Here is a 26,389-nt window from a genome sequence, read left to right as displayed (position 1 = left end):
TCCTGTTTATGCCCCGGCTGAGGGGGGAGTGGAGTCTCTGGTGAGGAATTTAGAGTCAGGAGTCCCTCAGACTGAAGTGACTGCAGGCCAGTTTTGGCCCTGGGACAGTGTGGGAGTGAATGGGTTGGAGTGAATGGGTTGGAATGAATGTGGCTCAAGGATTTAACCTGGCAGCTGTTGGCCTGGCTGGTATCAGGATGGCTGGTGGCTCTTTCCTGGGCCTCACCGGAGGCATCCTTGGTGGAGTTTGGGCATCTGTCTGTCTTTTTCAAAAGTGGAGCTTGTTGGTTTGCCAAAAGTAGACGGCCGCTGAGTTAACTCTTGGTCGGAAGGGGGAGGTCCCTATACGTTTGGTACCATTGTAAGATTTAATGAGGTTTGTTTCAAAGATCCTTTGGTTCTGGGCTCCCGTCTCTAGCCTGGGCTCTGCTCGGGCCTCCTTTCTCCGACTGCCGAGGCCCTTCCTCGTTCTCTGTACCCCATCCTTCCCGCTTAGCCCTTCAGGGCGTGGAGTTCTGGTCCAGTCTCAAGTGCAGCTGCATTTTTGAAGGATTCCCCTGACTCTCCATACATCAGGACCCTCTCATTACACGCCCATTATTGCCTCTTTCTCTTTTACCAACTGTTCTTGGGTGTCTACTCGGAGGCCTGTAGCCTCATTTTCGTTCTTGTGCAGCATGGCGAAGAGTCGTTAAATGTTTCCTTCTCACCTGTTAGCTCTAAATAAGGAGGATGTCAATACTTTGCAATATGTGCATCCTGTCCAAGACCTATCAGAGAAGCGACACGTATTGCCATGATAAGTAGAGTGAACGGAGAGACTCTTTCATATCCTAAGAATTCATGGAGGGGAAGTGATCTCATTTCTGGGCTATTAAGTAACATGCTCTCCTGGGCTAAGGAGAGCCCACTTTCCACTTCCTCAAATATTATCTGCAGAGGATGAGGACCTTCGGGGTACAGAGTTAGGTGGACGGATGGTGATTTTAACATCTGACGTTCTGGGTCAAAGAGAATAAATTAGGGTAAGAGCTGGAGGGTGGGATGTGCAGTTACCCACACGCTCCTGCGGAGGGCGCTGGGGTCGGGGAAGTGGGGGCACGCCCCCTCCAGAGTTCCACGTGCCCGAACTGGAAGTTGATTCCTTCAAAGTTTGGTTTCCATTCTGGGTAGAACAACTGTAATTGAGGAGGGGGAAGAGGAAGCCTCCTTCTGTCTCTCAGCCCGACCTCCCCACAAATGTCTCATTTATACACAGGCCTCAAGTCAAGGTTGAGAGTGGAAATCCACAGCTGTCAAATACTAATTTTGCCTAAAACTATAACGGCCCCGTGGGGACCATCGGAAGAGCTGCCTGCTCCCTCATGCCCTCCTCCTGCGGGCGGTTCTCTATTCAATCCAGGAGCATAATGGCAAATGGAAGAGGGAATGGGCTTCGAGCTCAAACAAGCCTGGTTCAACCCTGGCTCTGCCTTTTGTTCTTTCTTCGATATGGCAATTGGTTGACTCAGGATTTTGAGGCTGTTTCCCGATACATAAAATGGAGACCCAGAGGGTTTTTTGTGGCGACTAGATGAGGTGGTTTAGGTGCCAGTGCCTGGCGTGGGCCCTCCATCCCCTTCCAATGAGTTCCTCCTCGGTTGGATTGTCTTCTAATGATTCCGTCCCCATCTCTCGTTACCTTTTATTTCTGTGGGCAGGAAGTGCTTGAACCCCGCACACCCCGAACCCCTCTATCCCACCCAAAGGAAGAGAGGGCTCCGAAGCTGAGCTGAGGGGAGGGTTTCGCACAGCTCCCAGGGGGCACGTTTGGACGGTGGGAGAGCTGCTGGAAACACGCAAGCTGGATCTCCTTGTTGTAGACCTTTTAGCAAGCAGTTTTGTTACTTGAATTTGTACTATTTTAAGTCCCTAGAACACCAGATGCTCCCATGTTCAAAGGCTTCCAGAAGTACGCAGGCTTTTGCCAACAGAAATTGGCCTTGAAGGAGTAGAGCGGGTGGGGCCACCCATGAATAATAGAGAAGCTAGCAGCCTCAGAGCTTGGCTACCAGAACTGAAAACACTTCAGCCTGTCCACTGGGAACCTGGAGACGTACCTCCCGGAAAGGGCTGCAGCTTCCGCCAGCCCTTTTGTCTTCGTTCCCCTTGCCACCCACTTTTTCTCCTTTTGGCCAGTCAATATGGTTACATGTCTACACTGGCAGTTTGTTTGATAAAATACTAGCGCTGTGCGTGTGTGTGTGTGTGTGTGTGTGTGTGTGTGTGTGTGTTTGGGAGGGGTCTTGCTGCCCCTGACTTAGTTACTCAGAGCCAAAGAACCTTAGGTTGCAAGTTTTGTCCCCACACAGACCAGTTATCCTCTTACTAAGCATAAACACAGTTTCTAAGCACTACTGACCTTGGTCTTAGCCAGCTGGTTTGCAAATGTGGTCTGTTCTTCCTCAAGGGAGATGAGGCAGTCCATCGCCACTTCTGTAAAACTCAACTCCCAAACGTACCTTCTTTATCAAAAAATAAGGGAACTCAGAGTTTTCTCAGAGAGCAGAGACCTTTCCTATTTTGTAGATGGTGCAAACAACAGAGATTTGCCTCTCCCAGGACTTTCAGATCATGTGTTCATGGCCTCCTGGGTTTGGGTGCCATTTTGTCCACCCATCCATGCCTCTCATTTTCTTTTCATGACGGAACCCTCTGCTCCATATACCTTTGTCTTTCTTGCTTCTGACCCTTTGCTCTGGGTGTTTCCCTGCCTGGAACTCCCTTTCCCTTTCTGCCTGCCCAAATCAACATTCTTTCAAGGCCCTGCTTCAGTCCTGCCTGAGTGGATTATTTCTCCCATCTTCCCGGATGTCTCTACACTTACCAGATTTTATCTCCTCATGTTCTCTGTTTGTTTTACGAGTGTGAGGCTTTATTTTCTCCAAGAGATCTTAAGCTTTTAGAGATCCTGCTTTGTGTGTCTTTTCTTTACATCTCTCCTGCGACCACGTGGGTCCATCCCTTGTTAAATAGGATTCGTGGAAATGGCGTGGAACAGCATGTACCAGGAGGCCTCCCGTTCGGGTCCTACCATGCCTTGGCCGCGTAAGTTCTGGCTGACGGAGTTTCTGCCCTCTCCCCAGATGTAGACATTTATTCTCATGTGCTCAGGGACCAGTAGAGGCTTAGCTCAAACTCCAAATAAGACCCAGTCCCTGTCCTTAAAGAGCTGTAGTTTAGTTGGGGGGGTAAGATGTGTAAACAAAAGGTGACAATATTTTCTGACACCCAGGCAATACCAGGCGTGCCTTTGTTCCTGTGCCCCCTGGAGAGGGACGCTTACACCTTTGTCTCCCTATCTAGAACGTGAGCTCTCCGAGGGTGAGCTGTATCTCATTCATGTCGGAGTCTCTAGCTTCTAGTCCTAGTACGTGGGGGACACGGAATAGATATTTGAGTCTGCTGAGCGAGAGAACTGATAAACGAGGGAATGTACCCCGCGTCACAGGCGTCTACGTCTCTACGTCTCTACGTCTCTGCGTAGAGAGACGAGGTACGAAGAAGACAAAGAGCGGGTGAGTTGGTAGCCGCTTTTTGAAGAAAGACTAGGAGGCTGCTGAACAGACCAGAGAGGAAGGGCCTTCCGGGAAGAGGAGACAGCGAAGGCAAGGACACCAAGGTGTGAAGTCCTGGGTCAGAGAAACCACCTGGTGTGCAATGGCTGCAGAAGGTCACGGGGCGGAGAAGAGAGGTGAGTAACGATGAGTTCCTTCCTTGGTGGTTTCTCATCGGGCAGCTGGGTGCTCTGCAGATCCTGAGACCAACATTTCCTCCTAAGCTTGTCCCTGCTTACCAATCCCTTCTCCCCAACCCCCGAACCTGGCTTCTCACCGCCCATGGCTCACGGGATGCCAACCTTTTAATATGAGTTGAAGTCAGGACTTTAATGTGCTCAAGAATCACCCGGAGATCTTATTAAAAATGCAGATTGTGGTTTCTTAGGTGTGAGGTGCGGCCTGGGAGTCTGCATTTCTAAGGAGCTCCCATGTGATGCTGAGGGTGCCGGTCCAAGGACCAACCACACTTCGAGAAGTCAGGCTTTCAGGCGAACTACCTAGGGAGGCTCTCGGTAGCCTCAGTGAGGCATTCCAAGGGCGAAAGGAAACCACCTTCCTTTGGGTTATTTAGAACACGGCTTCTCCCAGCAGGGTGGGTGATGGGGTGTTGTCCAGTAAAAAGTTAGGGGTAAATGGCACCGGGTAGAAATGCCAAAAGCAGGGCTTCACTCCTCAAATAGCCCGTCTTTGATACTGGTGTCTACACTCTGCAAAATACCTCTTTGAGTTTCAGCTTCCCAGCCTTTCACTGGCTCCTGGGGAAGCTTTACGCTTTTGGCGCAAATGGGCCTTGGGAGGCCCGAGTGAGCCATGAACGGTTGCCAGGCCTGTCTCCTCCCGCGGGACCCTGCCACAGGCCACCGCCCCCCTGATCTCGTTTGACCCTGAGTCCTGGAGGACTGAGTCGCTCAAAGGCCGTCTTGTTATAAATCACGCACCTGGTTTCTCTTAGCCACACTTTGGAGAGAAGCAGAGACACGCGTCTTATCTTATGTCCCCAGCCAGGATAGAAGTTTCTGGTCCCTGCGTGAGACCCAATGAGCGGAGTAAGCTGCTTCCCTGAGCCTCACGGGCTCCCTCGACTGCATTAAGGAAAAGGAGGAGGCCGGCTACGTCAAACCAAAACTCTCTGGCTGACATGTGCCTGCGGCAGCACGGGTGGCTGAGTGGCTGTTCCGCAGACACAGACCGGGACCGGCAGAGTGGAGGCCCCGGGCTGGTGGCGAGGTCTCTCCCTCCTCTCCCTCCCTGCACACCTAGGAGCCCGGCCGCTGCAGCAAGGAGGCCCGGGCCAGAGGGCAGCAGGGATGGGGACCGGCCGTGGCCACTGGAGGACAGTTTTCCCTAGGCGACCTCTCCTCTCTCTCTACCCCTCTGCCTTCAGCGACTGGCACCCAACCCTGGCCACCTGGCCTCTCCCAGCCTAGCGGCTGCGGCTAGATTTTCCTGCCAAGCGCTGCTCCCAGCTCCCATTCGGTTCCTCCACACCCTGCTTGGGGCACCTTCCTCTTGCATCCTATGCAAAGGTTCCTTGCTACGTCCCTTCCGGTCTTCGGTCTTCTCTTTCCCACGTCTCTGAACAACCCGAGAGAAGGACTTGCATCTCCACGGTGGGCCATGTAGAGTACCGGGAGAACCCAGTGTTTCACACAGGCCTCAGCTTGCGTCCTGCCTCTGCCTCTGCCCTTGACGACCATACGTAAACTGGGGTGGGTTCGGTTCTGTCCGCTGCAGTGACGGGGCCTGGGACAGGTGGCAGTCCAGAGCTGATGGCCAAGAAAGAATTCTCGAGACGTCTTCGGTGCCAGAAAAGGTGACTCCGTTAAAAGCACGGGGACGGGACCCTGGGCAGAAAGAGCTGTCCCGGGACCGTGAGAAGAGACTGATTATAGACTTGGGAGCCAGGGGAGGCAAAGGCAAGGGAGAGTTTCCAAAGTTTATATACCAAAGAAGACTCACAGGAGAGCGGAGGCCTAGCTATTGTCAAGCTCAGGTCGTTTTTGCCTCTAGCCAAGCATGAACCTTAAGACAGAAGGGAGTTCCTGGAGGCATGTTCTACTCCGCCTGCCTCGAGTATTTATCAACGGGCTGCAGGTTATAAGGGAATTTAATTTTTTTAATGTATTTATTCTGAGAGACAGAGCGCTAGCAGGGGAGGGGCAGAGAGAGAGGGAGAGAGAGAATCCCGAGCAGGCTCCGTGCTGTCAGTGTGCAGCCCTGTGTGGGGCTGGATCCCGTGAACTGTGAGATCATGATCCAAATCAAGAGTCGGATGCTTCACCGACTGAGCCACCCCGGCACCCCCAGGACATTTAATTTTATCTGCCATTTCCTTCTGCCTCCGTTTCCCACATCATCAGTTTCCTAATTTACAGTGAAAAAAAGAGAAGAAGAAATCACCTGGCCCAGAGTTACAGTTCAGTTGAGATGTCACATGTAAAGTTCTTGGCACAGAATTAGTGCATAAGGATTTTATTTTTTTTTTATTTAATTTATTTTTTTTTAACGTTTATTTATTTTTGAGACAGAGAGAGACAGAGCATGAACGGGGGAGGGGCAGAGAGAGAGGGAGACACAGAATCTGAAACAGGCTCCAGGCTCTGAGCCGTCAGCACAGAGCCCGACGCGGGGCTCGAAACCACGGACAGTGAGATCGTGACCTGAGCCGAAGTTGGACGCTCAGCCGACTGAGCCACCCAGGCGCCCCAGTGCATAAGGATTTTAATTGCTTCCTCTTGCCCATGGCCCAATGGCCCATCACAAGTGTGAGGGACTGCCACACAGGAGTCTTTGTTCTACTTAAATGTCTCCCCAGAAGAGCTGGGGCCACCTGCTGTGTTCAGGGCCATCTTGGGACTTCACCCCAAGTTCTCCTCCTTGTTGATTTTTGCCTTCCTTTTCCAAAAGTTTTCAAACATACACATCAGAAGAGAGACCTGTACAATGAGCCCTTTGCAACGGTCGCCGGTTTCAATAATCAACAGCGATGTCCTGTCTTGTGTCACCTCCCCCATTTTTTTCCCCCCTGGTATATCTTAAAGCAAATTCCAGTCACCGTATCATTTCACCTATAAACACTCCAGTATGTATAACAGATAAAGATGTGCAAGAACAAAACCACAATATTGTTACCACGTTCAACAAAATTAAGAATTATTATTATTTAAAAAATTTTTTTTAATGTTTATTTATTCTTAAGACAGAGACAGAGCGTGAACAGGGGAGGGGCAGAGAGAGAGGGAGACACAGAACCCGAAACAGGCTCCAGGCTCTGAGCTGTCAGCACAGAGCCCCAAGCGGGGCTCAAACCCACGAACCGTGAGATCATGACCTGAGCCGAAGTCGGACGCCCAACCGACTGAGCCACGCAGGAGCTCCAAGAATTATTATTAATATAATTTAATACCCGGTCCATATTTATTTTTTCCCAATTGTCTCAAAAAATGTCTTTTCACTGTTGATTTGATCGGATATCAGGATTCCCAAAGGTTCGTATTACATTGGATTGTAAAGTCTCAGGTGGTTTTGCATCAGCCTGTTTTGACATGTTCTGTTTTCAGTGGAAATGGTAGAAAAATGAGGAAGCCCTTACTTCCTGAAAGTCTCTCCAACTCACTTCCCTGAACCCTTTCCAAATAACACAAAACAAACATGTCCTTTTTTGGGTGTCTTTAAATGACAAAAAGAGTTCCCCCCTTTACAGCAGTTTTGAAATGAATGAGCTCCTCTAACAGCTTTCAAAACCCAACAATCATTCAGGAGAAGAAGAAGAAGAAGAAAAGCAGGATTTGCTTTAGTTCTTGTTTTTGAGGGGAAAAATTCCTGGGAACTTTGTCCTTTTCAGAAAGACTTTTTTTATGCCCTCCCACCTGCTTTTCAAAATCCACCAACCACAAAATTTACTCCATCCCCCTTTTTTCTCTCTCCCTTACACACTCCCTCTCTCTTTTTAGCAGCAACATATAAGCCGGCCATATTAGAGAGATGGAAATAAAGCTTCCTTAATGTTGTATGTGTCTTTGAAGTACATCTGTGCATTTTTTTTTAGCATCTAACCATTCCTCCCTTGTAGCCCTCGGCCCCTCAAACCACCCTCTCCCATATCCCACCCGACTAACATCTCAGTCTCTGAAAATGCACAGAGATGCCTGGCTACCTCGCCCTGCCTTCAGTCTCACGGGGCTCAGTCTCTTTTTCTCTTTGGGTAAGTTAGACGACACATTTGCATGCTCCTGAGGGTCCAGAAGTGTAGCCGCAGCTGGAAGAGGGTGGGGGCTGGGGGGCAGAAAAGAAGACATTGCTTGAGTTTCCCTTCTTGTCCTTGGGAAGGGAGGTACCGGGGGACCGGGGGAGACATTGCTGAGGACTGCATAACGCGGGTATGACTTGGCCACAGAAATGTTGGGTCGGGGGATCTGAGTGTTCCTTGGGGGTGACAGTTATCACAGGGGGTGGTTTTTCTTTGGATTTCCCTAAAACGGACTTATGTGGGGGTGGGGGCAAAAGATAGGTTGATCTGCCAAGTCTCCTCGTGGATTTTTTTTCAGCTGCTGCAGATGTGGGGTCCTGGGCCTTAATGCTCCCTTAAGGGGCTTCTTTTGTGGACCTTGATCTTTGGAAGCTGGTGGATTTAGGATATTAGGAAAGAATGCGTGGGGGAGCCGGGGTAGAAAGTTGAGTCTGGGTCTTGTTTCCTGGAAATCTGTACCATTGATTTGTTGAAATGTGTGGGGGTGCAGGTGGCAAGTTGGCTTGGGGTATGGTCTCTGTATTGGGAAGACACTTTCTGAAGCTGATGGTGGCCTCTGACTTGGGCCAGATGGAGTGGGGGAGGGGTCAGGTGAAGGACTCAGGAAAAAAAGAAAAAGAAGAAGAAGAAAAAAAAGGAACTCATGGGCTGAGTGTGGCTTCAAGACCAGCCCAGCCTTGGAGACTGCCATGTCAAGTGATCCAAATGTTAATTTCTTACTTGACCCCTCATGACTTCCTGGTGAGGAGGTGGGCTCCAAAGTGATTTGCAAGCCTGCTTTGTGGGTAGTTTCATTCTTGCTCCTAAACTTATTGCTGGTGTAGCAGTTGGTCAAGTCCAAGGATTGTCAGTGGGGATATCCCCAATCGCAAAATCCCTCTTCTTCCCTCCCTCCCTCCCTCCCTCCTTCCCTCCCTCCCTCCTTCCCTCCCTCTCTGTTTCTCTGTTTCTTGGTTTGCTGTGTTGGATATTGGGCAAGAGTGCTAGACAGAGACAACACAGAGCCCCTGGCAGCTTGTATGATATGGCCTATTGGCTTTGCGGAGTTACTGGACATATTAACAACAGAGCAGGAATGTTATGGAAGCTCGGGCAGTACAAAGAGGGCGAGCCTGGGAATCAGATCTGGGTTTAAAGCCATCTTGGCCATTTACTTCATGAGCATAGGCAAGTGACTAGACCCTCCTGAGCTTCAGTTCTTTCATGGGTAAACTGGAGAGGGCCTGGGTGTTTTGAGTCTGGCACAAAGCAGGTGCTCAATAATAGCTGAACTTTGTGAATGTTTTCAAGCACCCGCGCGCTGTGTGTCTTATTTAGTCTTCGCGATAATCGGTAATCATGCGAGGTAGACACTGTTATGATCCTCCTGTGACAGATGACGAAACAGGCACAGAGAAATTAACCAAATGACTGAAATTAAATAACTTGAAGTCACACGACTAGAATAAGACGAGCTGAGATTTGAACCTTTTGTCTGACTACGGGTACTTAGTTGTTGAGTTCTACTGCCCCCAATGTTCAAGAAGCGGTACTGCTATATTAACAATAATTGATCAAAGAATCTCCATCAAGTGCAGGCAAAAAGATGAGGAATTGGGTGGATGGCCTGTGTGTAAGGAGCCAGGGATGGAGGACAGGTGACTCCTTTTGGAGTTAAGGAGAGCTTCCTGCAGGCGGGGGCAGTCTTGTGAGAGTGAAGAAAGGAAGGCGGCTCTGGGACCAGGACCTGGGTGTGTCTTAGGGGAGGATGGGGTCTGGAGGGAAGAGGTCAGGGAGTGGGGGTTGTGAGGTCGTGGTGGGAGGAAGCTAGAGCCTTGGCGAACCTGGGTGGTAGAGAATGCAGGAATGGGGATCTTGAACTCGAACTTGACTGATGCTAAGATGGGGTATGCTCTGGCATTCCCAGGCTAAGGGGTTCAGGTGGAAGATGGAACTTTGGCGGTTGTAATGGCATCGGTCTCCAAGATGGGGGAACAAATGACAAGGGAGGGGCCGCATCAGGGGCAGGGTTTGTGAGAATGACTATACAGCTGGTCACGGGGAAGGGGACCAGCTGGGCAACCTGCTGCACACACAACAGAAACAGGTGGGACTAGTTTCTAGCTAGACGCAATCCACGTGACTGGACTTCCCAGAGTTTTTCTTAAGACCATTGGCTCCGCAGCCCCAGCCCGGTTACCAAAGTCTGGGTTATGTTAGGCAAGGCCTAGAAAGTGGAGTCTGGTCCTCAGTCACGCCCGCTGCACTTTGCTGCTGGGGGCAGGGATCCAGACACAGAGGGGAGAGTGCCTTTCCTTCCTTCTGCAGACTTTTACTGTGTCACACACTGTTCTGGGTCCAGGGATACCAAGGTGACTAAAAATCAGCCCTGGAGCCTCCTGAGAGACACAGGCACATAAACAATAACAACGCCACATCATAGGTGCTGTCATAATCATAACAATCATAACAACGATAGCAATAACAGCAGCTAAACTTTGTCAAGCGCTGACTACGTCCCAGGCAGCTGTGAGCTTTACATGTTAGCAAGCCACTTACTCCTCACGGCAGCCCTAGGAGCTAGGTTCTATTATTGCCCCCCCTTTTAACAGATGAGAAAACTGAGGTCTGGAAGGTTAACTACCTCGCCTGAGATCAGACCACTTGGCCACTATGCCGTTCTGCCTCCCGGTCGTGTACAAGTGGAAGCCGTAGGGACGGGGGCCGCTGCCGCGGAGGTATGCCTTATAAGCCGGGAAGTGTAGGCTATGCAAGGGGTGTAGAAGGGTGAACGAGTTTCCCGAACGGAATTAAAAACGAATGTAAGAGGCCTGGAGGGGTGAGAGAAGGTGGAGTCGCTGGGAAAAGTAAGAAGTCAGGGGTCACTGAAGTGGAGGAAGCATGGAATCAGGAGCTGGCGGGAGAGGAGGCCAGGACCTAGGTTGGCCCCAGATGGCAGAGGGCTTGGAAGCTGTGCCCAGGAGCCTGCGCGTGATCCCGAAAGCAACAGGGAGCCAGCGGAGGGGTGATGAGGACAGCTTGCTCATGCTGCGCGGGGGCGGGGGTGGGGGGGTGGCTTAGACTGGGCTTGGAGGGGGAGATCCTGGCACGGGGAGGGGGGAGGGTCTGAATGCAGGAGGCAGGATCTGGGTGCCACGCTCTCCTGGGATGCAGGGGCTGCCCCGGGAGACAGTGTGCTCAGAAGGTTGGGGGGACACATTCTCTACTTAGACACATTCTCTCTCTTTTAAGCAAGAAGAAAATAAACCTACCTCATAGGGGGCTGTAGGGTTGGAAAGAGGAGTGGGAGAATTCACTTCTGTCTTTGCAGGAGACAGGGCTCAGCCGGAGGTGAGCAAATTTTTGTGATCTTTGAGAGATGGGTCAGTTAGAACAGTCGATAACAGGGGGCCTGGGGTGCCCAGATGCGCCCTGGAGAAAATGGGGAGGGCTGGGCACCGGTGATGTTTTGGAACTAAGACCAGAAGCCACATCCTTACCGCACCCCTGTTGATCCCCATTTCCTTTCTGTGAGCTGGTAATCACGAGACCCAGACCTGGTCCCAAGTGGGGCAACCAGGAGGACTGGGCTTCCTTGTATGGAGGTTCCTTTAAATAGGCCCATTCTCCTCTGGCCAGCCTGCCCCGAGCTGGGGGCTGGCAGTTTGGGGCGGGGTCTGCCATGGAGACGGCAGGAGGCCTGGTCCCTGGCTTTGTCACACCCTCACCCAGCCCCAACCCCTCACCCCTGTCTGGAACCTTGGCAGCCTGGGTTCAAATTGAGCTTTGCCACTTACTAGCTATACACTTGGGCTATTCACGTACCTTCTCTCTGCTCAATTGCATATTCTGGAAAGTGGGGTGGTATTAGGGTTATTGTACGTATCTAATGAGGCCTGCGTGCATCTTATGAGGAATGCATAAAACAGCATCTGGCCTGCGGTAAATAAGCACTTTGTTATTGTGAAATCCTTTCTGTGGCCCTAGTTGTGGACTCGTCTGCTTTCCGGAAGCAGCAGAATTTATCAGGATTTTGCTCACAGCTCTGACCTTGTTGCACGATGGCTCCCTCGTCTTTAATGGGAGCCTGGATCCGTGAAAGGCCTAAAGCCCCGGTGGGGACTCAGGCTGAGGTGGGCGCCTTGGAGTCAGGAACCACCTTCTGGCCCCGGCTTGTCCCTGGCTTTCACTGATTTGGTGATCCCATCCCTCTCTCTGCTGTTGGGACTTGCTAGATTTCTCTGACCACTAGAGGGCACGCGTGTTCCTCCCGGCGCCTGCTGCAGGGGTGCGGGAGAGGGACCCTGCATTGCACCTCTGCTCCCCTCCTGCCAGCCAGAAAAGGCCTCCCCACAGCTCTGTCCTTCCATGCGGCAGGGTGCTGGCTCCTTCCTCATGGAGGGAGCTTCCCTGTGGCGTTCAAGTTCTAATCTGAGTGATGTGGGCTGGGGTGGGAAAGGGGCCAGGGATAGGTCAGCCCGATTCACAGCACCTGGTTTCTGGGGCCACCTGGAGGCTCTTTTGGGGGTAGGGGGCCCTGGGAAGGTAGCAGAACTTGGAAGGGGCTAGAGAAGCAGGGCCGTCCTCGGATAAGAGGTAAGCTCAGGACAAGGCCCTGCCAGGTTCCTTCCCTGCAGATCTCTCTGCCTCTGCAGAGCGGGGGCAGCAATGGCATTTTCTGCATACCTCCTCCTTGCCCGGTGCTGTGCTAGGTGCTTTCATAATGGTGATGAAAGCGGGGATGGGGGAACTGGGCTTTGTTCTTCTCAGCCGGCCCACCCTGCGTCCCCAGCTCGTATTCCCCTGGTGAGTATTCAGCCCACACCCCGAAGCCTTGGCCTTGCAGGGGGCTCCGCACCCCTAATCCCTCCACCGAAGGCTCAGTCGTGACCTCTATGGCCAGCATTTTATTGCATTTCCTGCTCGTCAGCGTCCCGCCCACGAGCCCTGGCCATTGCATCCTAAGGGATGGGCTGAACAGAAGGCTTCCAGGCTGCGGTGCGGCTGCTGGTGTGGTGGGGCCCGGCAGGTCTGTGCTATACGGCAGCGTGAAAAACAAGGGCCCTGCAGGGCCTCCGCTGCCGGGCCTGGGCTGTGTGCCAGACCTGGGGGAACTCCAAGGGGCTGCCCTCTGCCGGGAGGAGACTGTCCTGGAAGGCCTTCCTGTTTAGGGGGCAGAATTTGAGAATGTAGGATGACAGACTGTCCATCAATGCATTTACATGCAATTTACATTGCATAATTTGAAAAATTACCGTGGCAACCCCAGGAGGTGGGTGTGGCCAGCCGTGTCTTGCAGAGCCGGGGACCGAGGCTTGGAAGGTGAAGGGGCTTGTCCACATTCTGCGAGCCGACTACAGGCAGCATGGGACCCCGTGTCTCACGGGGTCTCCTGGTCTATGCTACTCCTGTATCAGCAGCCGCCTAGCCACCCCTCTGCCCACGACTCCCTGCCCCCAGGCCCCTGGTGGCTTTGTATCTCACCCAAAGAAAATCCTAACTCTGAGTTCTGGCCCCCAAGGTTAAAGTTACATTATTATTTTTTTCTTTGTTAATGTCTGTTGCCTTCCCTAGGACACAAGCTTCATGTCGCAGCAGTGACGCTGCCTGTCACAGCAATGTCCCCTAGGGCCTAGGCTAAGTGCAGGGGCGGGCATGGTGGGTGGCTTATAAATATCAGGTAAATGAGTGAATGAATGGCTGATGCTGAACGTCACTGTTTATCCCCTCTAAAGAAGAGGAATCTTTGGGGATGACATTTTGACGATATTGGTGGAAAATCCAAGCCTTAAGGTCAGGACTAGGGTGAGGTGCCCGCGGTGTATGGTTTAAGGAGGCCTTTGCCAGATCCCGAGGGGGGGCGCCCCCTTAAATTTTGTGTCCCAGGCTTTCTGCCCTCTGAGGGTCCCTGCAGCTTCGGCTGGAAGGGCCTGGGTTCGCTCACCTCCCCCTAGACTCTGCTCTGCTTAGGATGTCTCAGTGGGACAGAACTTTCTCAGCCCCAGCACCCAGCTCCTCTGGACCAGGTCTGGTGCTGCTTATCGGATGTGACAGAAACCTGCTGTTCCCACCCGGCCACCCCCTCAGCCTGTATCAGCTCCCTGCTGTGGCGTTTCCAGGCCTGACATCTCCCAAAGGGACTCCTGTCCTTGGAGACCCATCAGTTGGGCCCTTGGAATCGTACCTACTTTTCTGGGATGGCTCTAGCCTTCTGCTGCTTGTCTGCCTTCTTTCCTGTTTGCTAGGGGCCGGTGGGGGGTGGGGAGGATAAGCGGGGGGTGGGGGGGGGGGTGCGGGGGTTGGGCTGGAAACACTGCTTTCCTCCGACCTTGGGGTATAGAGAGCAAGGCCTTCTGAGTCTCCATCCATCCTCAAGGCTTTCCACCCCGTGGGGGACACTGGAGGGGCTTTGGCTCAGCAGAGACATCTGGAAGCGGTGGGGAAGGAGGTGAAAGCCGGGGTCGGCACAACGGAGCCCCTCGTCCGAGGTCTTCAGCTAGCAGGTGGCAGTGGTGGGACTAGGGCAGGACAGCCGGATGGAATGGCTGCATGACATGGTCCTGGGAAAGTCTTAGGGCCACTTGTCTGCCCCACCCTCAACAGACGGTTCGGTTTCTCTCCACCCCAGCCTTGCTCTACCCAAGGGCCACATCAGGTGCCCCTTATGAGCTTGGCCCACCTGACCCCACTCCCTAGTTTCAGCCAGAAGGGCCCCCACCCGCTGCCAGAGCTCTCTCCACGCCCACCTGGTGCAGAAGGCTTGCGCCCTGTCCCCAGCCCTGTCAGCCGGACTCCTTACCAGCTTGCGGCTTCATCCGCAGTGCCACCAGCGCGGAGCATGGAGATCACAGTACCTACCACCCTCAACGTCCTCAATGGCTCTGACGCCCGCCTGCCCTGCACCTTCAACTCCTGCTACACGGTGAACCACAAACAGTTTTCCCTGAACTGGACCTACCAGGAGTGCAGCAACTGCTCTGAGGAGATGGTGAGTCCTGGGAAGGAGGTGGGTGGGGGTGAAAGGGGAGGCAGGAGCCCTTGCGAGTGAAGCCCCCATTTCCCACCACCTGTCCCTGCACTGGATGAGGACCCTGGTATTCCCGGGGATGGGGGTGGGGGGTGCTGTCTGCTCCAGAGGGCTTTGGCAGAAGGCGTGTCGTGCCGCCCGCGGGGGCCCCGAGAGGGTGACAGAGACCTGGAGGTAACCGCCTCTCTTCCGGGAAGACAGGCGCACGGGGGTGGACCCCCACCCCCCCACTCTTCTCACACTTCCTCATGCATCCAGCTCCCCTCCTGCCCCTTGTCCTAGTTCCTCCAGTTCCGCATGAAGATCATCAACCTGAAGCTGGAGCGTTTCCGAGACCGCGTGGAGTTCTCGGGGAACCCCAGCAAGTACGATGTGTCGGTGACGCTGAGGAGCGTGCAGCTCGAGGACGAGGGCATCTACAACTGCTATATCATGAACCCGCCCGACCGCCACCGGGGCCACGGCAAGATCTACCTGCAGGTCCTCATGGAAGGTGAGGGGCGAGGGGGCAGAGCGGGGAGCCCGATCCCAGCCGGCCGCCCTCGGGGCGCCCTTGGAGAGCCCGTGGCCCTCCTGGGGCTTGTGCCGGCTGGGAGGCCTCCGCTTTTCTTCCGCTGCTCCCTGGGGACCGGGGCCACGTCTCGGAGAGTCCTTACCGCGACCTCGGTCGCGATCATCATCCGAAAATAGCGGCTTTTCGTGCGTGGGGCCCTTGCTATGTCTCCGTGAGAGGGCTGACCTCGACGTGGGCGCTATCCCAGGTCATCGTCAAAAATGCCTCAGTGGGGAAGGCATCGTTACTGTCCCCATTTTACAGACGAGGAAACAGGCTGAGAGCAGATCAGTCAGTTACCTAAGGTCACACCATAAACGGAGAGTGCAGTTGGGACTCAGGTTTGGGTCGATTCGATCTCAAAATCCGTGGTCTTAAATCCTGCGTTTCACTGTCATCCCCTGGGGTTTTTAGGTGCCCCGGGGATTTGGGGGCGGGCCCGTGGAGGTCAAGGGCCTGGGTTGATTTTGCTTTTGACCAACGTCCTTTCCATGGGGGGCGCCCAGTCAGGACCACCCCGCACATACTGTGGGGAGCAGGGGGCGGCGGGGGAGGCCCCCTTTTCCAGCCCCGGGGCTCAGTGGGTCCGTTTCTTGTCCTCCAGAGCCCCCTGAGCGGGACTCCACGGTGGCGGTGATCGTGGGCGCCTCCGTGGGCGGCTTCCTGGCGGTGGTCATCTTGGTGCTGATGGTAGTAAAGTGCGTGAGGAGGAAAAAAGAGCAGAAACTCAGCACGGATGACCTGAAGACAGAGGAGGAGGGCAAGACAGACGGAGAGGGCAATGCGGACGATGGCACCAAGTAACGCGGCGGCCCGGCCGCCCCTCCCTCGCGTCCTGTCTTCTTCCCCCTGCCCCGCACCGTGTGCCCTGCCTGCCCTCTCTTGGTGTGCTTCTCTTGAACCAGGCTCCCAGTGCCGACCCGGGGCCCCCCGAGCCCCTCACTTCGCGTCCCCCACCCCGCACCAAGAGTGACCCACCTCTCTTTCATTCGGGGGAAACCTGCCATGGGGTGTGGGACACGTGGGCCCTGGGGGAGGGGGAAGTGGGCTCCAGACTGCCGGTCCCGGAGGGGAGGCAGGAGGCCTGTGTGAGGGTCCTGGAAAGAGAGGCGGGGAGGGTGGGCAGTGGCGGAGGGGGAGGTCAGCTGTCCAGCCTGCCCGGTTTGTGGACTGGTCCGGTGGGGCCTCAGGGAGGATCGGCGGGTGGCAGAGGGGCTTTCCTGTGCTGCCTCGAGAAAGCCTGGGCGGTGGCATCGCCGTGCTCCCCGGCTGCTCCAGGCCGGGTGGCCCGGTCAGGCTGGGGTGCCGATGGGTCCTGTCACTTGGGTGGAGGCCACGTTGAAGGGAGGACCGTGCATTTCCTGGGCACTGAAGGCAAGCAGGGGCTGGGGGCAGGTGGAGACGAGCCTCGGCCCAGGAAACTCTGCTCTTACCCCCTCTCCGTCCATAGCTGCTACCAGGGAAGCCTCGGGGGTTTTCTGGCAGCTGCCAATCCCTCGGGAGTTTTGGTGGGCATTGCACAGAGAGTCACTGAGCTGGGTCACGGGCGGGTTGTAGCGTCCCAGGTGGCGGTCATGTCCCACCATAGTCGCCCACTAACAGGAGACAAATTTCGAAGCCGGCTAAGGTCTGAAGGGGCAGGGGCTCCATTGTGAAGTGGAGTTGGCCGCAGGCTGCCTTCTCCCACAGGCTGACCACCCTCACTCCTCCCAGGCCGGGAGCGGCCAAGGTGGGGGGCTAAGGAGGGGTGGGAGCCATGATGGGGGAGCCGATGTGCAGAGTGGGGGCTTCGTTCAGGCCTTCCATTCAAACTTTCCCAGTTAGCAGGGTTTGGGCTGGCTTTTGGTAGAAAACAGGGAAGGAAACGCCCTGAGGGAAGTGTGAGGGGGCTCCTGGAGCCTCTGAGATCCTGTGGTCGCTCCCACCCTTCCTGCCCCAGGGCCTCCCTCTGTGGGGAAGAAAGTAGCGTTTATGGAGAGCCAACTTTCACTGCCATTATACTCACATCTGGAAGGGACTGATTATTTAAGCCTCAGGAGAGGGAGCGAGACAGAGAGAAGCTGCCGACGTGGACACTACCTTGGAAGACCCTCAGAGACCAACCAGGCAAGCCACTCACAACAAATGGGGAAACTGAGGTTCAAACCGGCAGAGACCGAGGGTTCCGCCGTCTCCTCCTCTGGCTCCTCAGTCTCCTGTTTGACCCAACAGAGCCATAGTTTTCTGGGTGGGAAGAGCCTCTGCGGGCTGGTCCACGAGGGAGGTGAGGTGAGGGAGACGGGCTGTCCAGGCCTGCTGCTGTCCCAGGGCGGCAGCTTCAGGCTGTGATTGAGGCCGGGTGGGGGGGTGGCGGGATGGAGGGGTGGAGTGGGAGGGCAGAGCTGCTGGCAAGGCCCCACTCCTGCCCCCCTCCCCCCCACCCCAGGCTGACCTTCTTCAGCACTTCCCAGCCTTTCCAGGAGCTCAGAGGCCACCGAGGCGCAGGAAGTCAGTGCCCAGGGCAGGAATGAGTCTGAGGAAAGGAGGCGAGGACAGGACTGGGACAGTCTCGGGGACCATCCTCTGCCTCTCCCCATCAGATAGCCAATTTGGGGCGAGAACGATATGGGAGGTTCCGTTTAATTCATTCCAATTCAGCATCCGTTCATTGAGCATCTCCCGTGTGCCCGGCACTGTGCCGGGCCCCAGGGAGGCACACGAAGCCATAGACGACTTGGGAACTGCAGGTCAGCCCCGTGGGGGCCAAGACTAGTTTTTTTGTTTTGTTTTGTTTTGTTTTTGGGGTTTTTTTGGTGCATCTAATTCCACCTGTGCAGCCACTGCTCCCAGGGCTGAAGTTGGAGAAGAAGGAAGAAAGTCCTGAATCCGGGCCCTGGGAAGGAAAGGAAGGATGGAAAGGGGGGAGAAGATACCGCAGGGAACAGGGTGGTAGACCAGGAAGAGTGGGCACAGCGTGGGGGACAGACAGCCTGAGTCAGGTGAGTCCAGCTCAGTACCTAACTGCCAATCAACACACTGCCAATGGGGGTGGGCTAAGCCACCAGGATGCCTGGGGCAGGCGGACACAGCCCATCCTTGGAGCCAACCAGCGAAGAGGGGAGCGACGGGTGGTGGGCACCCCATGCCAGCTGAGACCAAGGTGGCGACGCACTTCTGCAGCTTGCAGATTTCACTTTTCGGCAACCCCTCAAGGGCTCTCCTCTCCCAGGACCAGTGAAAGTCTGTGCCGAGGATCGGAAAAGTGGGGCAGCTTTCTTTTTCCAGGACTCCTAACATTTAGGGGAGTTTTTGCACGATCCCCTAGGTTTCTTCTAAGAAGTCCTAGCTCTCCGTAAAGAAGCCCCAGACTTCCGGGTTCCTTCCTTGCAGTGCCCTGACCTAGTGGGGCCTCAGAGGCCCGAGCGGATGGAGGTGGGCCAGGAGCCACCTCTGCCCCAGGTGCCCACCCCCATGCGCCCTTTCTCCTGCAGCCGCTTAGAATCTCTTCCAGGGGCCTCCTCCAGCTGCCTCCCCCAGGGCGATGAGGTTGGGAACCAAATGGGGCTTCTGCGCGAGTAGAGGTGGGAAACCGGTGACATGTTTCCACGGCTGCTATCTCTCTCTCCTGCTTTCTAGTTTCTACCAGCAAGCTGGTCCTCTCCCTGCAAAGCCCACTTCTGGCTGCGTGTTTCCGTCACCGCGCTCTCGGCTGGGTCCAGTCTCCTGTTTTTCTCAACCGCCCCTGCCTCTCCTGTTGTCTTGGAACTCCTTGTCTGTCTCTTCCTCCTAATTAAGGGCCCCTGTAAAGAGCTGGGCTGGCCGACCCATGGGATTTAGCTTATAAGAACAAAGTACAATTTTTTCAGGACTGAAATGCCTTGAGGTGCCTTGAAACTGGCTTTGAAAATAGCTGTCCGCCCCTTCGCTGGGGACTAATCACAGTGATTCCCAATTTATAAAAAGGAAAAGCTGATTAATTGGATGCGTTAAGTCCCCTTGGGGAAGCGGGGCTGGGAAGTATTTACAAGGTCAGGTTAAGCAGATGGACAATTGAGAATACTGGCCAGGTCACCAAAGACAGTCCCAGGCCATGGGAATGGCGTGGTGCAGTTAGATGGAGGGATGAATCCAGAAATTTCCCTTGCTACTTGTCTTAAGGATAGACAGCCCGTGTCTCCTGCTGTGCCTCTTGCTGATGTCTTCCTTTATTGAAGCTTGCTGATGCATTTGTACATAGTCTATATATAGGTATAGATATATTATATATATACAAATATACAACATCTCACTGCATCCACCCCACAAGTTATACTGGGTGTGGGGGGAGGGGAACAATCATTTCTCAATGTTTTGAGTTGATTCACCAAAGGCAAACTGCAGAATGTTCTTCTAGCTCTTTGTGCCCTTGGAGGAGAAAATTAGGCACTTTCTAGGTTTCACGTGCCACCGGGTGGTTGGAAGGGGTGGTGGGGAGAAAAACTTCAACGGTCCTCGGGGGCCCAGCTGCCGCGTTTCTTTTGCAGTTTGTCTCATTGCTTGGATCTATTGGCTACAATAAACAGATCGTCTCCCTGAACATCCCTGGAGTGTGGCTTTTTTGGGGGGCGCAGAGCGGGAGAGGCTTTGGCAGGATCCTGACAGGGCCCCCTGATGCTCCTTTCCTGGTAACCCCACTGACATTGCCGGGTCCCCAGCAAGGACGAGGTCCTTCTGCTCTGCCCATGTTGACAAATGCCTTCTCTCTTTCCCCGTTTGCCTTGTCTCGGAAACCTGGGGGACTCCATCCAGCTTGAAAGCACCCTGAGGACAGGGTGGCTGAACACCCACTTCTTGGCGGTGGCGCCCGGTTATTTCTGGGATGCTGACAACCATTTAAGTCCCCACCACTGTTAACACTGATGTTATTTTTTCCGTGGGTGGAGGGGCCATCCTTCCTGCCCCCTTTCTCTAACCTGTGTCTGATTAGGCAGACACTTCTTTTGCCTGTTCTGGGTTCAGGAAAAATAGATGACAGCTGGTCAGAGACTCCCCTGATGCACCTTCACGGGTGAGGATCGCTGTGGGGAAGGGTCAGGCTGTCTATGTCCCGTCTGAGTGCCGCCCTATCCTATTTACATGCAGTCGAATCTCCCTAAGTTCAGGACCAAAGACGACCCCCTGGCCCAGGAGCTCTACTGTTCCAGACACAGTCTTTTTCTCTCTTGCTTCCTGTTTTTATGCCTCTGCATCTCTCTCTCTCTCTCTCTCTCTCTCTCTCTCTCTCACACACACACACACACACACACACACACACACACATGCCCAGGGGCTTACCAGATAAGAAAAGCCTCAACTTTCTGAATGGCAAAGAAATGCTGACGTGGCTGGTTCCTACTTTTCTTCTGGTTTCTTTGTCATTTCTGCCTACTCCCCGCTGACCCGGAGGCCTTTGCCAGCGGTTAGTGGTCAGCTGCATTTTAGAATATTCCAGAAGGATCCTGATATTGGTAGTTGTAACTTTGGCAAGGATTACAGCTGCTACCTGAGAGAGAAGCCAGAAGGGAGGTGCCCGGTGTTTAACAGAACCAAAGACACCTTGCTTTAAAAGGATGTCTGTCTTTCAGAGCGCCTGGGTCCTTCCAAGGATGGGATGTCAGAGAGGGTGCTTCTCTAGTTAACAAATAGGGAAACTGAGGCAGGGGATGTGGACCGAGGAGCAGCAGAAGGCACTGGGGATTCTGGCAGGTTCTTTCTGGGGTGGAGTCAGCATCTTCCTCATTTGGGGGCTCTTCTCCCAGAGCACTTTGGAGCTGGGCCTGCTTCCTGGGAGGGTTGGATTTGGCTCAGGCATCTCCCTTAAATTGATGTTCTTTAGCCCAGGGTGCTTGGGGCCTGGGGGCAGGTAGCTGTGATGTTGCAGAACGAGCTGCCTCGTGGGGGAAGGACTGGCTCCCACTCCCGTGCTCAGAATTGGCCACCAGCTTCCTGTCCCCTCCCTGCACCCTCCCCCCCCACCCCCACTGAGATAGAGGTGCCCGTGCAAGAATCTCTCAATTCCCAAGGCTCCTTCACTTCCTGCTGGCGCCCCCTGCAGGGCTTAGGCACCCCATCCTCCTGCCCACGGCCTGCTGCCATGGAATAGGAGACTACCTAGTGGCGGGAGGGCTTTCAGAGTCTCTAGGGCAAGTCCTGAAGGCCAAAAGGACCGGGAAGGGAGACTAGATCTTTACAACATCAGAGACAGGCGGGGTCTTGGGAACCGTCTGGCCAAGCCTCCTGACTGTCCTGAAGCGGAAGCTGAGGACCACAAGGCGGTGATCGGCATAAGGCCACGGGGTGGGTCAAGGACAAGACAGGATCTCTTCTCAGGCTCTAGGTCTAGGCCTGTCATTCTTCCCACAGTCTGGGCACAGCTGGGCACATCGGCCCAGGAGCCTACTGCCCCTCCCCCGCTGGGCCTGGTTGAGCTAGAAGAGGCCCCCCACGCTTTCTGTAAGGGCTGTTTACAAAACTGAGATTCAGAGAGGGAAAGTGTTCCTCCCAGAGTCACACAGTTGGCTAGCGACAGAGCCTGGGCGGGAAACCAAGTCTCTCCTCCCCAGGTAAGGCCTTCCCCCAGGATGACCCATCATCAGACGCGAAGACTCACGTCCCCTGGCTCCAGTTCCCAGGGTCGCGTTCCTCACCCCCATAGCGTGACTGGCCTCATGTCGGTTTGTATGTGGGCCCCTCTTAGGCGACTTGTCTCCCTCTCATATTGCGGGGGTGGGGGTGGTATCTAAAAGCCATCAGTGAGAGGGGGCTGGGCAATGCCTGGGGGTCTGGGGGCTGGGCGGCTTGATGCACAGGATTACCAACCCCCACTAGGTCCCTGGCCCTCCTCTGTGGCATCTGGAGGGCTCAGAGGGTCCGTGCTGGCAGGGCGCTGCGGGAGCTCTTCTCAGATGGCCCAAGTGAGGTGGCCTTGCCTACGAGCCCCCTCCCCTGTAGGGCTGAGGAGGCCTCTGGCTAGAAAAGGGAGAAAGACCGGGAAAGTAACTTCTTCCTTTTCTCTGGCATTGATGACCTTTGAGCGTCCAGGAAGTGCTAGGGAAGGGGGCACGTGGGCACTGGGTGCTCAGCTGGGCTACTTGGGATTCCACGGGAGGGGCTTTCCCTCGCAGCCCTGACAGAGTCACCTTTATCCCAACCACAGCTGCTTCTGCTTCTCAACCGGGACAACTGGCCTGTAAAACAGGTGGCACGGGACCAGGAGCTGTTTGCCTCAACAGACTGCAAGCCCCTCCTGTGGGCACGTGGGCAGCCGAAGAGGGTTCATCCCACCAGGAGGGGAAGCGTGTGTCACAGCTCTTGGCCGATACGGTGGCCAGGTCTGTGGCCACGGGGTGAGGGATTAGACTTGTGCCGTTGTGCCCCAAGGCGACACATTAGGGCTGGTGGGCAGAGGCAGACAGAGATCCAATGGAAGTCAGAGCTGTGCAGAGGGTTGAGTTTCTCGGAGGCAATGAGATCCCCATCCCGGAAGGTATTCAAGCATAGCTTGAGGGTGTTGTCGAAAGATTCATACATCAGGGCATACTTCTGGATGCCTCCAAAGTACAATGACCCTCTTCAGGCCTCATTTTCAGATTCAAGTGCTAGAAGGAGGCTTAACTCTTGCTTGCCTGAAGATTAACATGACGTGCACGGGCCAGCTCCTGTCCCTCTGCCACTTACTCAGTCCCAGCCTTCCCCAGCTTGCCTCTGTACCCTCGTGCCCCTTCACCCTATTTATCTTTACTTGATTCATCCATGGTGGGGAGAGGGGAGGTGGCGAGCGCCTATTGGCGGTGAGAAACAGTCTGGGAGAAGGTGGAGATTTGGGGTCAAGCATCCTCGGGGACTTCTTTCCAAAGACCAGGCCAAGCGCAAATTGTGTCCTTGGCCCTCCGGCCAGGGCAAAGCTTCCCCTGTCCTTCCAGCCAAGACTGTTAGAAGGTGCCAGTCTTCACCGCCTTCTCCTCCGTGGGCCCTCCCAGCTTCAGCAAAGGCTTCAGCCTCCCCGTCCCTGCCCTGTGGCCCACTCACACCGTGTGGACACCCCGCTGCAGTGGAAGGGTTGTGGGGCTGGGTTTGAGTCCAGCCTGAGAGAGCTGGGGAGGTGGGGTGGGGGGGGGTTGGAAACTGATGAGAGAGTCGGCTAGACTAGTAAGAATAACCGCCATTTACTGAATACCTACCCTGTGTCTGGCCCCGAGCTAAGCATTCCAGGGACGTCAGCAGACTGAATCTTCAGGACAACTCCCCAAATATGCATCCTTTTCTCACTTTTCCAGATGGGGAGGCCAAGGTTCTGCTATACTTAGGACGTCTACACGCAAGGTGACATGGCTAGAAAATAGCAGAGGACTCAAACCCAGGGCAGAGCGATGCCAAAGGCGTCACATCACACTGCGAGGAAGGACAGAAAGGGGCAGAGGACCGGCCTCTCGCAGCCCAGAGGTCGAGGAGCGAGTGGGGGAAGGGTGCCTCAGAGCCAACCTCGAAATGACCATGGACGAGGTAAGGGCAAAAGTGTTTGGAAGCAGAGGCAAAGCCTTCTCGGTGGACTCCTAACATCCCCCCCACCCCCGTCCTCCGTGGCCTGGCCCTTGACCGCACAGCTCTGTGCCAACAGCCCCGGTCTCTGGTCTCTGGTCTCTGGCCACCTTCTCCTCTAGGCTTCTGGAAACACGTAAAACCCCTTCTTCGCTCTCAGGGCAGCTGCCTCCTGCTTCCTACCCCTCCTCCTGGGCCTGGGTCACACTCCAACTTCTCCAAGTTACCCTTCACTCCAAGGAGCCGACTCTCCATCTCCCCCACCTTCTTCCCCTGCCATTTCTCCCCTCCTACTCACATCCTCCCAGCCCTCCCCTTGCGAAATCCCGAAAGCTGCTGCTCCTGCACTACCGTGTTCAGAGGGGACCGCATCAGAACACTCAGGGAGTCCCGTCTGGGGCTCCACACCACTTTACATTTCCGTTTCGGTCTGTCTGTCTCAGCGCCCCGTTCAGGGCAGAACCGGGTCTCGGGTCCGGGAGGGCACCTGGCCGTCCAGCTGACAAGGTAGTCCCAGGGGCAACCGGGCTGCAGTGGATGAGAAACCTTCCCAATGCCCCCAGCCCCCAGCCCTCCCGAGTCCCCCGGCTCCCTTGACGGGAGGGCAGGGGTCATGGCAAGCCTCGAAGCAGTGAGTAAACAACCTCTGGGGTGCTGGGCGGGGTAGCTGAGACCCTGCCCCGGGGCTTCGCAGCCCACCCCCACGTGGCCCGGAGGAAAGAGATGCCGGGGACTCACCCCATCTCTGAGCTGCCGCAGGGAAGCGGATGCCTGCTCCTGGAAGTGGACACACACGCCCCTCTCCAGCTCGGGACTGCCCGGTGAGCACCTCTCTGGTCAGGACGGTTCAGCTCCCTCCTCCCTCTGCCCTCCTCCTCCCAATGAGCTCATCTGTCTGGGGCTCCCCACCCCCTTTGCCCGAAAGGATGTTTGGATAGAACCTGGAAGAAAACAGAAAAAGAGGATGATGGGTGGCATGGAGGCGGTGGCTGCCTTGCCTGCCTGTGCCCAGAGCCCTTAGAAAGTGGAGGTGGGTGAGGAGGGTTCAGGAAGAGCTGATCTCTACTCCAACTCCACAGGGCGAGGTGGGCTTGGGGAGCAGGGGCGCGGTGGCCAGGACCGGCTCCCGGCCGGCCGCTAGACCACGTGCCTGCGGGCCGGCGTGGTGCGTGCTGTCCTGTTAACCCCCTCGGCACTGCCAAACTTCAGTGGGTGCCGAGCCAGCGGCCGGGGGGCGGCTGAGCGGGCACTCGGAGCTGGAGGGAACGAGTGGCGGGGAGGGACGGGCAGGGAACAGACCCAGGCGCACCAGGAAGGAGGTCCCAAAAGTCTGTGCGGGTGGCGGGTGGCGTGCACCCAGCCCCAACCCGAGAGGCAGAAAGGTTTGAGGGCATTTAACTTTAAATTAATGCAGGCAGAGGATCTCGGCGCCTGCAGTTCCGCCGTCCTGAGGTTGGGGCTCTGTTTATAAGCGAGGGGTCGGGGGTCGGGGGCGGCTCAGGGAAGGTGGTGGGAGAAGCAGCCTCTGGGGGTAGACCCCAGGCTGGTGGGAGAGGAGCTGTGAGGTGGGAGGGCGGGGGCTCCCCGCAGAGCCCCGTGGTCTCTGAGTCTCCGAGTCTACACCACTGCCAGTGAGCTCAGTTATCTGCAAGGCCGGGCCAGGGCCAGGGCCAGGAGCCGCTTGTGGGGGGCTTTGGGGGAGGAGGGGGAGAGGGGCCTTGGGGCAAGGGCATGGGGGAGCCAGCGCAGGGGCTGGGGGGTGGGGGGAGGGGTGGGGGGGAGCGGGGGGAGGCTCCCTGCCAGGCTCCAGTTACTTAGGAGGAACTCCTCTTAAAATAGCTCCCGAGACCTCATAGGAGTGTCCCTTTCCCCTCCTCCCCTGCCGGGGTCTTGGCCACCTTTCCAAGAACTAGCAGGGGACTGAGCCTCCCATCTGCCTGCCCTGCTAGAAGCTGGGACCGCCCCTGGAGTGAGTTCCTTCGCTTGGGAGAGCATTTCCCGGGCACCGGGGGCTGGGGTTCTGCTCCCAGAACTGTTGGGGGCTCCCCCTTTCCCCAGCCACACACCGACCCTCCCTCCCTCCTATGCTCTCCCTCCTGGCTCCGCTCCAGCTCCCCGAGGGCAGGAACCGATAGGGCACCTGAACTGTTTCAAAGAACCTACGTGACCCCTACCCAGGAGACAACCTCCTTCCCCCTAAATCGAGGCCCCATCTCCCTCCCTCCACCGGAGAAATGACAGCACATCCTGATACTTCAGAGGCCCACTCCCTCTCTGCAACCCCTGAAAACTTGCTCTTCAGGGTATTTCTGAGCAGGCTGCCCAGGACCTGAGTGTGCATCAGCCACCAGCAAGGATCAAGCCTCCAGGGTGCCGCTGGGGGCTTATATCCAAGACACCATCCCGGCCCTCCAGGGATTTCCAGCAGAAGGAGGGAAAAGAGCCAA

The 26,389-nt window shown here is 55.5% G+C and overlaps 1 protein-coding gene across 3 annotated transcripts; it reads left to right on the top strand.

Annotated features, from left to right (window-relative positions):
• Positions 1 to 90: 90 nt before the first annotated feature.
• Positions 91 to 17,740, top strand: SCN2B (sodium voltage-gated channel beta subunit 2). Of its 3 annotated transcripts, none has more exons than XM_042907021.1 (4): positions 91 to 3,733; positions 14,649 to 14,815; positions 15,137 to 15,347; positions 16,012 to 17,740. In XM_042907021.1, the coding sequence occupies exons 1-4, from the start codon at positions 3,700 to 3,702 to the stop codon at positions 16,209 to 16,211; spliced, it is 612 nt and encodes a 203-aa protein (XP_042762955.1). In that variant the 5' UTR covers positions 91 to 3,699; the 3' UTR covers positions 16,212 to 17,740. The 3 variants fall into 3 exon arrangements, with proteins under 3 accessions (XP_042762955.1, XP_042762954.1, XP_042762953.1); XM_042907020.1 differs by lacking the exon at positions 91 to 3,733 and adding an exon at positions 7,025 to 7,803; XM_042907019.1 differs by lacking the exon at positions 91 to 3,733 and having other exon boundaries at positions 14,172 to 14,815.
• The last annotated feature ends 8,649 nt before the right edge of the window (positions 17,741 to 26,389 follow it).

This window comes from Panthera leo, chromosome D1 (genome assembly GCF_018350215.1).
Source record: "Panthera leo isolate Ple1 chromosome D1, P.leo_Ple1_pat1.1, whole genome shotgun sequence".
NCBI lineage: Eukaryota > Metazoa > Chordata > Mammalia > Carnivora > Felidae > Panthera > Panthera leo.
This window is presented reverse-complemented; position numbering and strand designations above follow the sequence as displayed.

What these genes read in the sequence shown, in the direction of transcription:
- SCN2B (XM_042907019.1), top strand. Translation starts at nt 14,492, where the DNA reads ATGAGCTTGGCCCACCTGACCCCACTCCCTAGTTTCAGCCAGAAGGGC. An exon ending in GCAACTGCTCTGAGGAGATG is followed by an intron (nt 14,816 to 15,136) that starts GTGAGTCCTGGG and finishes CCCTTGTCCTAG; the next exon opens with TTCCTCCAGTTCCGCATGAA. An exon ending in CCTGCAGGTCCTCATGGAAG is followed by an intron (nt 15,348 to 16,011) that starts GTGAGGGGCGAG and finishes CTTGTCCTCCAG; the next exon opens with AGCCCCCTGAGCGGGACTCC.